This window comes from Haliotis rufescens, unplaced genomic scaffold (assembly GCF_023055435.1).
Source record: "Haliotis rufescens isolate VD_foot unplaced genomic scaffold, xgHalRufe1.0.p SCAF_17, whole genome shotgun sequence".
In the NCBI taxonomy this organism is placed as follows: Eukaryota; Metazoa; Mollusca; class Gastropoda; order Lepetellida; family Haliotidae; genus Haliotis; species Haliotis rufescens.
The window spans coordinates 30,463,404-30,476,742 of NW_025963857.1; the positions used below are offsets into that span (position 1 = coordinate 30,463,404).

Sequence of the window (13,339 nt, forward strand, 5' to 3'; positions counted from 1 at the left end):
CATTATAATTCACTATGTATATCATATATTTGTTACATGGTGACAAGCGATACAGAGTAGTAAAGTGGCATTACAGGAATATTTAAAATAGGTCCCTCCCAGTTCACAGCGCTGATCTCATTACCTCAGAGCCGAAGATGAAGGCTGCTTGCCCCTTCTTGCTGGGCTTTCTCTCTGGGACCTTGCTCTGGGAGGACACAGAGGACACGGATGATCTGGATGACCTCCCTGAACTCGCCCTGCTGCTGGCCCTACTCAGAGCCGACCTTGAGCTGGAGGACATCTTCAGGGATGGGTCGAGGTGCTTCACCAAGTTAGATTCGGGGTCCATTACCTGGCGGTACAGAGACAGTAACTAGGGTACGAGGCAGTAACTAGGGTACAGAGACAGTAACTAGGGTACAGCGAGAGTAACTAGGGTACAGCGAGAGTTACTAGGGTACAGAGAGAGTAACAAGGGTACAGATACAGTAACTAGGGTACAGAGACAGTAACTAGGGTACAGAGAGAGAGACTAGGGTACACAGAGAGTAACTAGGTTACAGAAACAGTAACTAGGGTACAGAGAGAGTAACTAGGTTACAGAAACAGTAACTAGGGTACAGAGAGAGTAACTAGGGTACAGAGAGTAACTAGGGTACAGAGAGAGTAACTAGGGTACAGATACAGTAACTAGGGTACAGAGACAGTAACTAGGGTACAGAGACAGTAACTAGGGTACACAGAGAGTAACTAGGGTACACAGAGAGTAACTAGGTTACAGAAACAGTAACCATGGTACAGAGAGAGTAACTAGGGTACAGAGAGAGTAACTATGTTACAGAAACAGTAACTATGTTACAGAAACAGTAACTAGGGTACAGAGAGTGTAACTAGGGTACAGAGACAGTAACTAGGGTACAGAGAGAGTAACTAGGGTACAGAGACAGTAACTAGGATACAGAAACAGTAACTAGGGTACAGAGAGAGTAACTAGGTTACAAAAACAGTAACTAGGGTACAGAGAGACTAACTAGCATTCAGAGACAGTAACTTAGGTACAGAGAGTAACTAGGTTACAGAAACTAACTATGGTACAGAGAGAGTAACTAGGGTACAGAGAAAGTAACTAGGTTACAGAAACAGTAACTAGGGTACAGACAGTAACTAGGGTACAGAGAGAGTAACTAGGTTACAGAAACAGTAACTATGGTACAGAGAGAGTAACTAGGGTACAGAGAGAGTAACTAGGTTACAGAAACAGTAACTAGGGTACAGAGAGAGTAACTAGGGTACAGAGAAAGTAACTAGGGTACAGATAGTAACTAGGGTACAGAGACAGTAACTAGGGTACAGAGAGAGTAACTAGGGTACAGAGAAAGTAACTAGGGTACAGATAGTAACTAGGGTACAGAGACAGTAACTAGGGTACAGAGAGAGTAACTAGGGTACAGAGAGAGTGACTAGGTTACAGAAACAGTAACTAGAGTACAAAAACAGTAACTAGGGTACAGAGGCAGTAACTATGGAAACAAACTTGTGAGTTACTTACTAAATTTTCCTGATTATCATTTACTCTTGGGATTTCCTCCAAATACACTCAGTTTAAAGAGATGCTGGACAGACTCGGGTCATACATTTGTCAAAAGTATTTCCCTTCACCATGTTATCTCCCTAATGGTCGACTGATCAAAACTAGGACTATGACATATAATTAAAGGAAATCTACATCATCTTTAGGCAATCATTGATTGATCCTGCCCCTTATTACTCCATGGTTGGAAGAAAGAGGGTACCTTGATGACGGTCTTGACAAACTTGGGTGTCTCGGATGGCGTCTTGATGATCTCCTCAACCTCCACCTTCACACTCTTCTTCTCCAGCCTTGCATTCTCCTTCAGCAGCTTCCTGCGGGAACAAGGGTCAGAAGGTGTTCACATACAACAGGGAACGTGGTCAGACGGTGTTCACATACAACAGGGAACGTGGTCAGATGGTGTTCACATACAACAGGGAACGTGGTCAGACGGTGTTCACATACAACAGGGAACGTGGTCAGACGGTGTTCACATACAACAGGGAACGTGGTCAGATGGTGTTCACATACAACAGGGAACGTGGTCAGATGGTGTTCACATACAACAGGGAACGTGGTCAGACGGTGTTCACATACAACTGGGAACGTGGTCAGACGGTGTTCACATACAACAGGGAACGTGGTCAGATGGTGTTCACATACAACAGGGAACGTGGTCAGACGGTGTTCACATACAACAGGGAACGTGGTCAGACGGTGTTCACATACAACAGGGAACGTGGTCAGACGGTGTTCACATACAACAGGGAACGTGGTCAGATGGTGTTCACATACAACAGGGAACGTGGTCAGATGGTGTTCACATACAACAGGGAACGTGGTCAGACGGTGTTCACATACAACAGGGAACGTGGTCAGACGGTGTTCACATACAACAGGGAACGTGGTCAGACGGTGTTCACATACAACAGGGAACGTGGTCAGACGGTGTTCACATACAACAGGGAACGTGGTCAGACGGTGTTCACATACAACAGGGAACGTGGTCAGACGGTGTTCACATACAACAGGGAACGTGGTCAGACGGTGTTCAGATACAACAGGGAACGTGGTCAGATGGTGTTCAGATACAACAGGGAACGTGGTCAGATGGTGTTCACATACAACAGGGAACGTGGTCAGATGGTGTTCACATACAACTGGGAACGTGGTCAGATGGTGCTCACATACAACAGAGAACGTGGTCAGACGGTGTTCATTCAGAACAAGAACCTTAGTCAGACAGTGTTCATTCACAACAGGAACCTTAGTCAGACAGTGTTCATTCACAACAGGAACCTGAGTCAGACAGTGTTCATTCACAACAGGAACCTGAGTCAGACAGTGTTCATTCACAACAGGAACCTGAGTCAGACAGTGTTCATTCACAACAGGAACCTCAGTCAGACAGTGTTCATTCACAACAGGAACCTCAGTCAGACAGTGTTCATTCACAACAGGAACCTCAGTCAGACAGTGTTCATTCACAACAGGAACCTCAGTCAGACTGTGTTCATTCGCAACAGGAACCTGAGTCAGACAGTGTTCATTCACAACAGGAACCTGAGTCAGACAGTGTTCATTCACAACAGGAACCTGAGTCAGACAGTGTTCATTCACAACAGGAACCTGAGTCAGACAGTGTTCATTCACAACAGGAACCTGAGTCAGACAGTGTTCATTCACAACAGGAACCTGAGTCAGACAGTGTTCATTCACAACAGGAACCTGAGTCAGACAGTGCTCCCACTCAGTAGCGACCATTTTGGTGGCCAAATGCTACTTAAATCTATGATTGGCTACCTAAATTAATCTACTGCTCGCTTCTTGGATACCTTAAAGTAAACATAACTGGCGACAATAATATCTGTTTAAGATATCTGTTGGCTAACCAAAATCTTAGGTTTGGCTCCTAAAATATTCATAATAGGAGCCACTTGGCTCCCCAACAAAAACTGGAGAGTACAGACAGTGGGAGTACATGAACTCTTACTTTGCCCTCTTCCGGAGCAGCTTCTGGGCCTCAGGGTATTCTCTCATGGCTTCCTCAAAGTCGGCCTTAGACAGAGTGAAGACATTGGTGTAGCCCTTGCTGCGTACGTTAGCCGTGCGGCGGTTACCTCCTGACATGGCCAGTAAGCTGAAAAACAGCAAAATGGCTTCCATGATTATGGTGTTAGCAAGAATTAAACTAATAAGGATTCCAATCACTGTATTCACCATAATAAGAACTCTTGGCATTTATTAAAACCATACACAAGGCACATGTGCTGTTAGAGATCAAGTGGCAGCAAACATCCTCAGTTCAAAAGTTGAAACTAAAATGGTGACTAGTTTATTATATACCCCTTCTAAACCTCGGAACATATGGACTGTCATGTAAAGTTCTTGGCCTAGTATGTAGCATTAATACATATTTCTAACAGATTGTTTAGTATTTGATCAGGGACACTTCGATGAATACAGTAAAATTAAAGGGAAATTAGGCTCCACAGTCCACTGCAAGCCACGATGTGCCTTGTGTGAAATTATAACAATCTATAAATAATTTGTGTATGTCTGTGGATTGATCTTTATCAAAAACACAATTAAACAGACAGCAAAGAGTTGTGTGACTGCCAATTTGAAGGGAATTGCGGTCAGTTTGAATGTGTACCTGATTTCCCCAAAGACACTGCCCTCATGTAGTGTGGCCAGCACTGTCTCTCCATCCTCCCCACCCACCACCTCCACCTGGCCGTGACTCACGATGTACATCTCCTTCCCCACCTCACCCTGCAACAGATACTGGTAAGGTGAGCTAATAACCTAGAAACTGGTAGGGTGAGCTAAAACCCAGAAACTGGTAAGGTGAGCTAAAAACACAGAAACCGGTAAGGTGAGCTAAAATAAAAACACAGAAACCGGTAAGGTGAGCTTAGAACAGATACTGGTAAGGTGAGCTAAAACAGAAACTGGTAAGGTGAGCTAAAACAGAGACCGGTAAGGTGAGCTAAAAACACAGAAACCGGTAAGGTGAGCTAAAATAAAAACACAGAAACCGGTAAGGTGAGCTTAGAACAGATACTGGTAAGGTGAGCTAAAACAGAAACTGGTAAGGTGACCTAAAACAGAGACCGGTAAGGTGAGCTAAAACCCCAGAAGCCGGTGAGGTGAGCTTAAAACAGATACTGGTAAGGTGAGCTAAAACAGAAACTGGTAAGGTGAGCTAAAACCCAGAACGTGGTAAGGTGAGCTAAAACCCCAGAAACCGGTAAGGTGAGCTAAAACCCAGAACCTGGTAAGGTGAGCTAAAACCCAGAAAGTGGTAAGGTGAGCTAAAACCCAGAAAGTGGTAAGGTGAGCTTAAAACAGATACTGGTAAGGTGAGCTTAAAACAGATACTGGTAAGGTGAGCTAAAACAGAAACTAGTAAGGTGAGCTAAAAACACAGATACTGGTAGGGTGAGCTAAAACCCAGAAACTGGTAAGGTGAGCTTAAAAAAACCCAGAAACTGGTAAGGTGAGCTAAAATCCAGCAACTTGTAAGGTGAGCTAAGTACTTGCTTTCACTTTCTTCCTAACAACTGACAATGCTTTTAAGTCATTATGTAAAAATGTTTCATGATTATTACATTGCATATTATTTCGACAGTACAAAATGAATATATATTAAAACAAAGGTCTCCAGTAAGGGACATATAGTCAAATGTTCCAAATAAAGTTTTAATTATGTTACTATTTATATGAATCATTATACAAAAATTAGAATACAAAACAAATACCAATGACTAACCCTGACATATCATATAGGTATCAACAATGCCATATGAAACAAACAATGTGTGTTAGTGTACACAAAAGGTAGCCAAATGCAAGAGGACAGCATTCACAATAAAGAACGCCCTACGGCACAGCAGTTTGAACAACTTTCCGAATTATTCCATTGTTTTACATGATACATGCATGCAATGTGCAACAAAGCGCCCATGTATGCAACCCATTCATTTATTATATTATTCCTTGTGCACCAATGTGTGACATCATATACATGTGATTATAGCTGATCTTTAGTGGAAATGCAACGTTTTGAAATTTTATTTTTTGTTTGTAACAAGGCTCAATATTGCCTACATTTCAGCTGATGTATTTTTTTACTATACCATACAACTCATCGCTGCTATTTGTTAACATCTATGTAAATGCTTGTCGTTACCTTGTAGCAGATATAGTCCTGGGGCAGGAAGAGGCTGGGCTTGAGTTTGAGGACCAGGTCGTACAGGAGGTTCTTGTCACAGTCCTGGAACAGCTGCACCTTGCTCAGGGTGTTGAAGTGGACGTTGATGGCAAGGTCAGTCTGCAGCTTCCGTGGCAGCGTCTCCAGCAGAAACCGCTCATCTGGTAACATGGACACTCATGAGAGATGAAACTGCAGTCCCTACCAACACTGATATGGGGGTCGAGGGGTATTATATGAAAACTGCCATATAATAACCTTTGTATCATATTCCATAACATAAAATTGTAAAATGTATATATTTGCAAGTGAATGCAAAACATTTTCACCTTGTTTGGAAGTCATTGTCACGGGAAAGCCAGCTAAGCAGACAAGCAGACAACGCACTAAGGGACGTAACTCTAATTTCTTACCACCCGGGCAGATATTTTTTGCCATTCAAAATGCATTGATAAGCCATAAGAGCCCGGCAGGGGATGTACTACGGGTCTAGTTATTACACCTCGTAATATGATCGTCGCCATGTTGGCTCTATCGCACATGAAAATTGCCTCATATCATTGATACGATATATGATAAATTGCCTTACAGCACATTGCAGTCACTACCAAGACGTTGCAGTCCCTATCAATACAGAAGCGACAGCCTATAAGTGCAACCATTAAACTGCATTAATGCTTGACCAAAAACTGCAACCCACTCTTAAATTTAAGCGATATTTGGGCTTCAATAACACATGGAATGGACATATAACCATAGTCGGGTCGTATTATACAAAATATCACTCAAAAACCCATCATATAAAGTCAATAACAATATAACCCTGGGCCTTCGGCGTGACAAGCAAACGCTTTAACCACAAGGCTACCTGACCGCCCCCAAGGTATAGTGATGAACTGATGCTTCCATTACATGTGTCAACAGAGGAGTGTTAAATGGTGCTTTCAACGCTGAATGGGTGTATACAACTTGAGACCGAATATTGACGGATGCACATGTCTGTTCAGCTTGTAAAATCCTGTACACACTGCTTTATATTGACACTATAATGCATTTATCATTATCAAAAGTTACAAAGAATCATTTTCATCAAAATATTTGTGTAAGTCAATTAGATCTATCTTGTGGCAACTTGAAGCGAGTGAGTGAGTGAGTGAGTGAGTGAGTGAGTATGGTCTTACACTTCTTTTAGCAATATTCCTGCAATGGCAAGTGTAAACAGGGTTATTTGAGGCATGATAAGCAAGTGATCCCACAAATGTCATAGCTAACTTATATGGGTTTTCAAAAAGACCATGACAGGCCAATAAGATAGCTTATCCGGGTTATCCCTAATGTGTTATGGTAAGAGTGTAGTACCTATGGTCTTGTGCTGCTCCCAATTGTAGAGGAACCACTGGCGAACCCGCTCCTGCATCTCCTTGGGGATGTTGATAGACTCCATGTAGCGGATCGTCTGGTCCATCCTCTTGCGGTAGTTGGACTTTACCTGCCCTGCCGCCTCCACGATGTCTCGGATCTGAGGTGGAGAGACACAGAGTTGCAAAGGGATGCCAGCTGGTATGAGTGTGAGGATATGCCACCTGATGGTGAACATAAAGCCCAATGCCCAAAGTGGGCTGAATTTGATCCAAAAGTCATCTCGTACTTATGTAATAAGTAGAGCATAAAATGACAGTGTAACAATTATCACAAACTTCTTGTTTGTTGTCAGCAATACTCCAGGTATATAAGTATGTGAATGAGTGAGTGAGTATGGTTTTATGCCGCTTTTTCTCTAGCAATATCACAACAGGGGACACCACAAAAATCGGCTTCACACATTGTACCCATGATGGGAATCGAACCCAAGTCTTTAACCACTAGGCTAGAAACTAGTGATTGATATTGTGAACAGCCATCCACTGATTCACAACATGAACAAGTCACTTAACTTACCTGGCCAATAAAAAGTATCAACACAGATACTGTGCATGTCACATGACTCACCTGACCAATGAGAAGTGCAAACACAAAGACCCCTGACAGCCAGTAGAGTGTCATGAAGAGATACTCCAGCTGGTTCTGGGGTTTGGGGTTGTTGCCGATGGAGGTGGCAGTCTTCGTGGCCAGATAGAAGCAGCGGATGTACCTGATCAACAGATGGCAGCTCAATAAAGTTATCTGGCGTTTTCCAACTGAACAGTTCTAGACATGGTGAGTTGGATTTAACATCAATGAGCCAACCGTTGGAGGAAACTAGACAGATTGTAGATGTTCACCACTTTGGTGAAACCAATGAGCACGTGCTGAAAGACCAAGGATTATAAACAAGAAGAAGACTTCAGGATGGCTAAAACATAATTTTAGAATACTTTTGCCATAAGAAAAACCCAACTTGGTGCAAAATGGGAATTAATTCACCTTTTGTTACCTACATAACTTTGATGATTTCACCTTTGATGAGGATTTTAAGCTCGACACTTTGTATCGGATACAAAGATAATAGGACAACGTGATACCAGCGGACATCCTTATTAACCAAGTTGTCCTATGTTTTCAATATACATGTACTACACCATGGCCTTCAATATATTGTTGTTATGTTGTTTAACATCTCACTCAGCAATATTCAAGCTATGACTGCGGCCTGTAAATATTTGAATCTGGACCAGACAATCCAGTGACTGATATTATGAGCAATGATCCAGAATGTCGGGTTACCATGACACGCCATCAACCAAGTCACTACCGATCCATTGCCTCTTTTGACCTGATCAGTTGCTGGGGACCAATTCTAACCCGTAATCCTCACAGGTAGGCCTTCAGTATAAGAGAGTGATAGTGTTAACTCACGCGTTGCCAGTTCCATTGTAGACCCACTGGTTCGAGTTGATGCCCTCGTACACCGACACAGCATAGTAGCCGCACGTCTCAATGTGAATCAGGAACAACATGTACGTCATGGTCTTGATGATCCTGAGGGAGAGAGTCAATGCGTTTATTAGACGACACATCATGGTGGTCAGGTTAAATGTAAAGTAATACAGGTCATTTACTTATTTTGAATTCCATGAGAGTTGCAGAACAGCATGTTGATGTTGGGTAGAGTGCTGCAGGAATGTACCCTGGCCAAACCACTACAGAATGTACCCCAACCAACACTGCAAAGCTTCAGGAGCAACTGGAGTCCATTAAACTGTGTTTGAAAACATTTTTGGCTTCACTTGCATTATCGAACCCACGATCTTAGGTTCCTGGCATGCCCAAGGGACGCAACTGTGGAGACTATGGTGTGGATCTCGTCAGAACATGGAATCAGGATTCAAGCAGTGAAAGCAACTCTGAAAACAGTCACCACATTTATATAACCTTCTCATTCCAACACCTGCATGTCTGGGACAACACTAAATGTATAGGTAATGTGTTAAAGGGCTGATTTCAGTCTTCAGAAGTGTGTTTTTTATATGAAAAATGAGCAAGTCCTTTACAAGATGATTGTCTGAAGATGTTAATGAAGATAGTACAAACATATGGTAAGATATTCATGTTGGACACAGACTTCACTCAGTCTTGCAATACATATTCATCATGTCAGAAGTCCAAAACGTACATGTGTCAGGAAGATAAAAACAGGAAGCTTCCAGTCATGATCCCATATACTCATAACTCAATTAGTTTTCATCACTTCACCAAAGTTTGCTTGTTTCATTTGCTTGTTGTTTAACGCCGCACTCGGCAATATACTCCTATACTATGGCGGTCTGTAGATAATCGAGTCTGGACCAGACAATTCAGTGATTGACATCATGAGTATCGATCCACGCAATTGGGAAATGATGACATGCATCAACCAAGTCAGCAAGCCTGACCACCTGATCCAGTTAGTTACCTCTTAAAACAAGCATGGGTTGCTAAAGGTCAATTCTAACCCGGATCTTCACGGGGGATTTATCTGAGCCTCCTCAAAGATCACAGATATATTCCACTCAGGATAACACTCTTTAGTTTCTAGGAGAGATGAAGTTCCTCTAATAAAGTAAGGAATTGATTGTTTAAACCCCGCAAAGTTCCCGGCTCTGACATGAAACACTTCCATCCATCAGGCTGTGTTGGATGCATTGTCTGTGATCAATAAATGGGAAATTTGCTGCCTCAACAGACAACACCTCCACAAGAAATATGACCAAAGCTCTACAATACACTATGGGCATCCATTTACACAAGTCAAAATTGTTACTGGTGAGGTGAAAACAAAGCAAACTGAGTTTCATCAACTCATACTTCCCAGTAGTGGATACATATCTTCATCTCCACTTTCAGCAAGATCTGGGAGTGGAATGTAGAAATAGTATATGCAATGGATGACAAATGATGATTCACTTCTATATGACAGTTGTAGCAGTGTTTCCGTCTCTACAATAGTAGTCAAGACGCTATCCATACACCCTTGTCAACATTTAATATTTCAGTCTCCATGGATTGCTGAATACAGTTTTAATAAACAACTGCTAAATACTTAGTATTAATGAACAACTGCGTAAGAATTTGTATAATGAACTGATTGCATGAGAGGAACTGGGGCTATCTGATTGCATGAGGGGAACTGGGGCTACCTGATTGCATGAGGGGAACTGGGGACTACCTGATTGCATGAAGGGAACTGGGGCTATCTGATTGCATGAAGGCAACAGGGGCTATACGATTGCATGAGAGGAACTGGGGCTATCTGATTGCATGAGAGGAACTGGGGCTACCTGATTGCATGAGTGGAACTGGGGCTGTCTGATTGCATGAGAGGAACTGGGGCTACCTGATTGCATGAGAAGAACTGGGGCTATCTGATTGCATGAATGGAACCTGATCGGATGAATGGAACTGGGTCTACCTGATTGCATGAGGGCAGCTTGGGCTACCTGGTTGCATGAGAGGAACTGGGGCTATCTGATTGCATGAAGGCAACAGGGGCTATCTGATTGCATGAGGGCAGCTTGGGCTACCTGATTGCATGAGAGGAACTGGGGCTATCTGATTGCATGAATGGAACTGGGGCTACCTGATTGCATGAAGGCAGCTGGGGCTACCTGATTGCATGAGAGGAACTGGGGCTATCTGATTGGATGAATGGAACTGGGGCTATCTGATTGCATGAGGGGAACTGGGGCTACCTGATTGCATGAGAGGAACTGGGGCTACCTGATTGCATGAGGGGAACTGGGGCTACCTGATTGCATGAGAGGAACTGGGGCTATCTGATTGCATGAATGGAACTGGGGCTACCTGATTGCATGAAGGCAGCTGGGGCTACCTGATTGCATGAGAGGAACTGGGGCTATCTGATTGGATGAATGGAACTGGGGCTATCTGATTGCATGAGGGGAACTGGGGCTACCTGATTGCATGAGAGGAACTGGGGCTATCAGATTGCATGAGGGGAACTTGGGCTACCTGATTGCATGAGGGCAGCTTGGGCTACCTGATTGCATGAATGGAACTGGGGCTATCTGATTGCATAAGGGCAGCTGGGGCTACCTAATTGCATGAGAGGAACTGGGGCTATCTGATTGCATGAGAGGAACTGGGGCTATCTGATTGCATGAGAGGAACTTGGGCTATCTGATTGCATGAAGGCAACAGGGGCTACCTAATTGCATGAGAGGAACTGGGGCTATCTGATTGCATAGGGGCAACAGGGGCTACCTAATTGCATGAGAGGAACTGGGGCTATCTGATTGCATGAGAGGAACTGGGGCTATCTGATTGCATGAGAGGAACTGGGGCTATCTGATTGCATGAAGGCAACAGGGGCTACCTTATTGCATGAGAGGAACTGGGGCTACCTGATTGCATGAAGGCAGCTGGGGCTACCTGATTGCATGAGAGGAACTGGGGCTACCTGATTGCATGAGAGGAACTGGGGCTACCTGATTGCATGAGTGGAACTGGGGCTATCTGATTGCATGAGGGGAACTGGGGCTACCTGATTGCATGAGTGGAACACGGGCTATCTGATTGCATGAGAGGAACTGGGGCTACCTGATTGCATGAGTGGAACTGGGGCTATCTGATTGCATGAGTGGAACTGGGGCTATCTGATTGCATGAATGGAACTGGGGCTATCTGATTGCATGAGTGGAACTGGGGCTATCTGATTGCATGAGAGGAACTGGGGCTACCTGATTGCATGAGGGGAACTGGGGCTACCTGATTGCATGAATGGAACTGGGGCTATCTGATTGCATGAGGGCAGCTGGGGCTACCTGATTGCATGAGAGGAACTGGGGCTATCTGATTGCATGAGAGGAACTGGGGCTATCTGATTGCATGAGAGGAACTGGGGCTATCTGATTGCATGAGAGGAACTGGGGCTACCTGATTGCATGAGAGGAACTGGGGCTATCTGATTGCATGAGAGGAACTGGGGCTATCTGATTGCATGAGAGGAACTGGGGCTATCTGATTGCATGAGGGGAACTGGGGCTATCTGATTGCATGAGGGAAACTGGGGCTACCTGATTGCATGAGGTGAACTGTGGCTACCTGATTGGATGAATGGAACTGGGTCTACCTGATTGCATGAGGGGAACTGGGGCTACCTGATTGCATGAGAGGAACTTGGGCTACCTGATTGCATGAATGGAACTGGGGCTTCCCGATTGCATCAATGGAACTCGGGCTATCTGATTGCATGAATGGAACTGGGGCTATCTGACTGCATGAGAGGAACTGGGGCTATCTGATTGCATGAATGGAACTGGGGCTATCTGACTGCATGAGAGGAACTGGGGCTATCTGACTGCATGAGAGGAACTGGGGCTATCTGACTGCATGAGAGGAACTGGGGCTATCTGACTGCATGAGAGGAACTGGGGCTATCTGATTGCATGAGGGGAACTGGGGCTACCTGATTGCATGAGCTGAAGCGTTGGCCGCCTGGTCGCACCGCTCGTAGAACTCCCAAAATGTCTGCACCTGGAACAGAACCAATCCCACAACTCATCAAACAATGATGATGAACTATCAACTTTAGTTTATAGCTCCTAGACATTATTAGTCAATTCTGTATCGTAAATATCATACTTAAGGAATAAAAAATGTATTATGTAAGACTAATACATATTTTGTATTTCTGATATTTGATATTTATGATATAGAAACACTAGAGGATGATTATCTCTTTACCATTTGTCATACTTACATAATCAATGTTTAAATCATAATTTGTCTTTATGAAGCAACTTTAGAAACTGTGTTGGCGTGAAGTGACACATTTATCATATAGTGCCAAATGATTTGCAGCCATTATCACACTAGTCATGTGCAGCCTGGCATTGCTTACTTTGAGCTTGTGGAGCCTGGTATTGCTTACTTTGAGCTTGTGGAGCCTGGTATTGCTTACTTTGAGCTTGTGGAGCCTGGTATTGCTTACTTTGAGCTTGTGGAACCTGGTATTGCTTACTTTGAGCTTGTGGAGCCTGGTATTGCTTACTTTGAGCTTGTGGCGCCTGGTAATGCTTATTTTGAGCCTGTGGAGCCTGGCATTACTTACTTTGAGCTTGTGGAGCCAGACATTGCTTACTTTGAGCATG

The 13,339-nt window shown here is 43.8% G+C and overlaps 1 protein-coding gene across 6 annotated transcripts in view; it reads right to left on the bottom strand.

Annotated features, from left to right (window-relative positions):
- The window catches only part of LOC124117231 (cyclic nucleotide-gated cation channel beta-3-like), a 303,270-nt gene that overhangs the window by 3,969 nt on the left and 285,962 nt on the right, over positions 1 to 13,339 (bottom strand). For all 6 annotated transcript variants that reach the window (XM_048397873.1, XM_048397872.1, XM_048397874.1 and 3 more), the window contains 9 exons: positions 12,655 to 12,722; positions 8,607 to 8,729; positions 7,761 to 7,902; positions 7,131 to 7,290; positions 5,751 to 5,932; positions 4,212 to 4,330; positions 3,549 to 3,695; positions 1,776 to 1,887; positions 125 to 334 (listed from right to left, as the gene is read on the bottom strand). In XM_048397873.1, the coding sequence (XP_048253830.1) occupies positions 125 to 334; positions 1,776 to 1,887; positions 3,549 to 3,695; positions 4,212 to 4,330; positions 5,751 to 5,932; positions 7,131 to 7,290; positions 7,761 to 7,902; positions 8,607 to 8,729; positions 12,655 to 12,722 (1,263 nt within the window). The remainder of the gene's footprint in view (positions 1 to 124; positions 335 to 1,775; positions 1,888 to 3,548; positions 3,696 to 4,211; positions 4,331 to 5,750; positions 5,933 to 7,130; positions 7,291 to 7,760; positions 7,903 to 8,606; positions 8,730 to 12,654; positions 12,723 to 13,339) is intronic.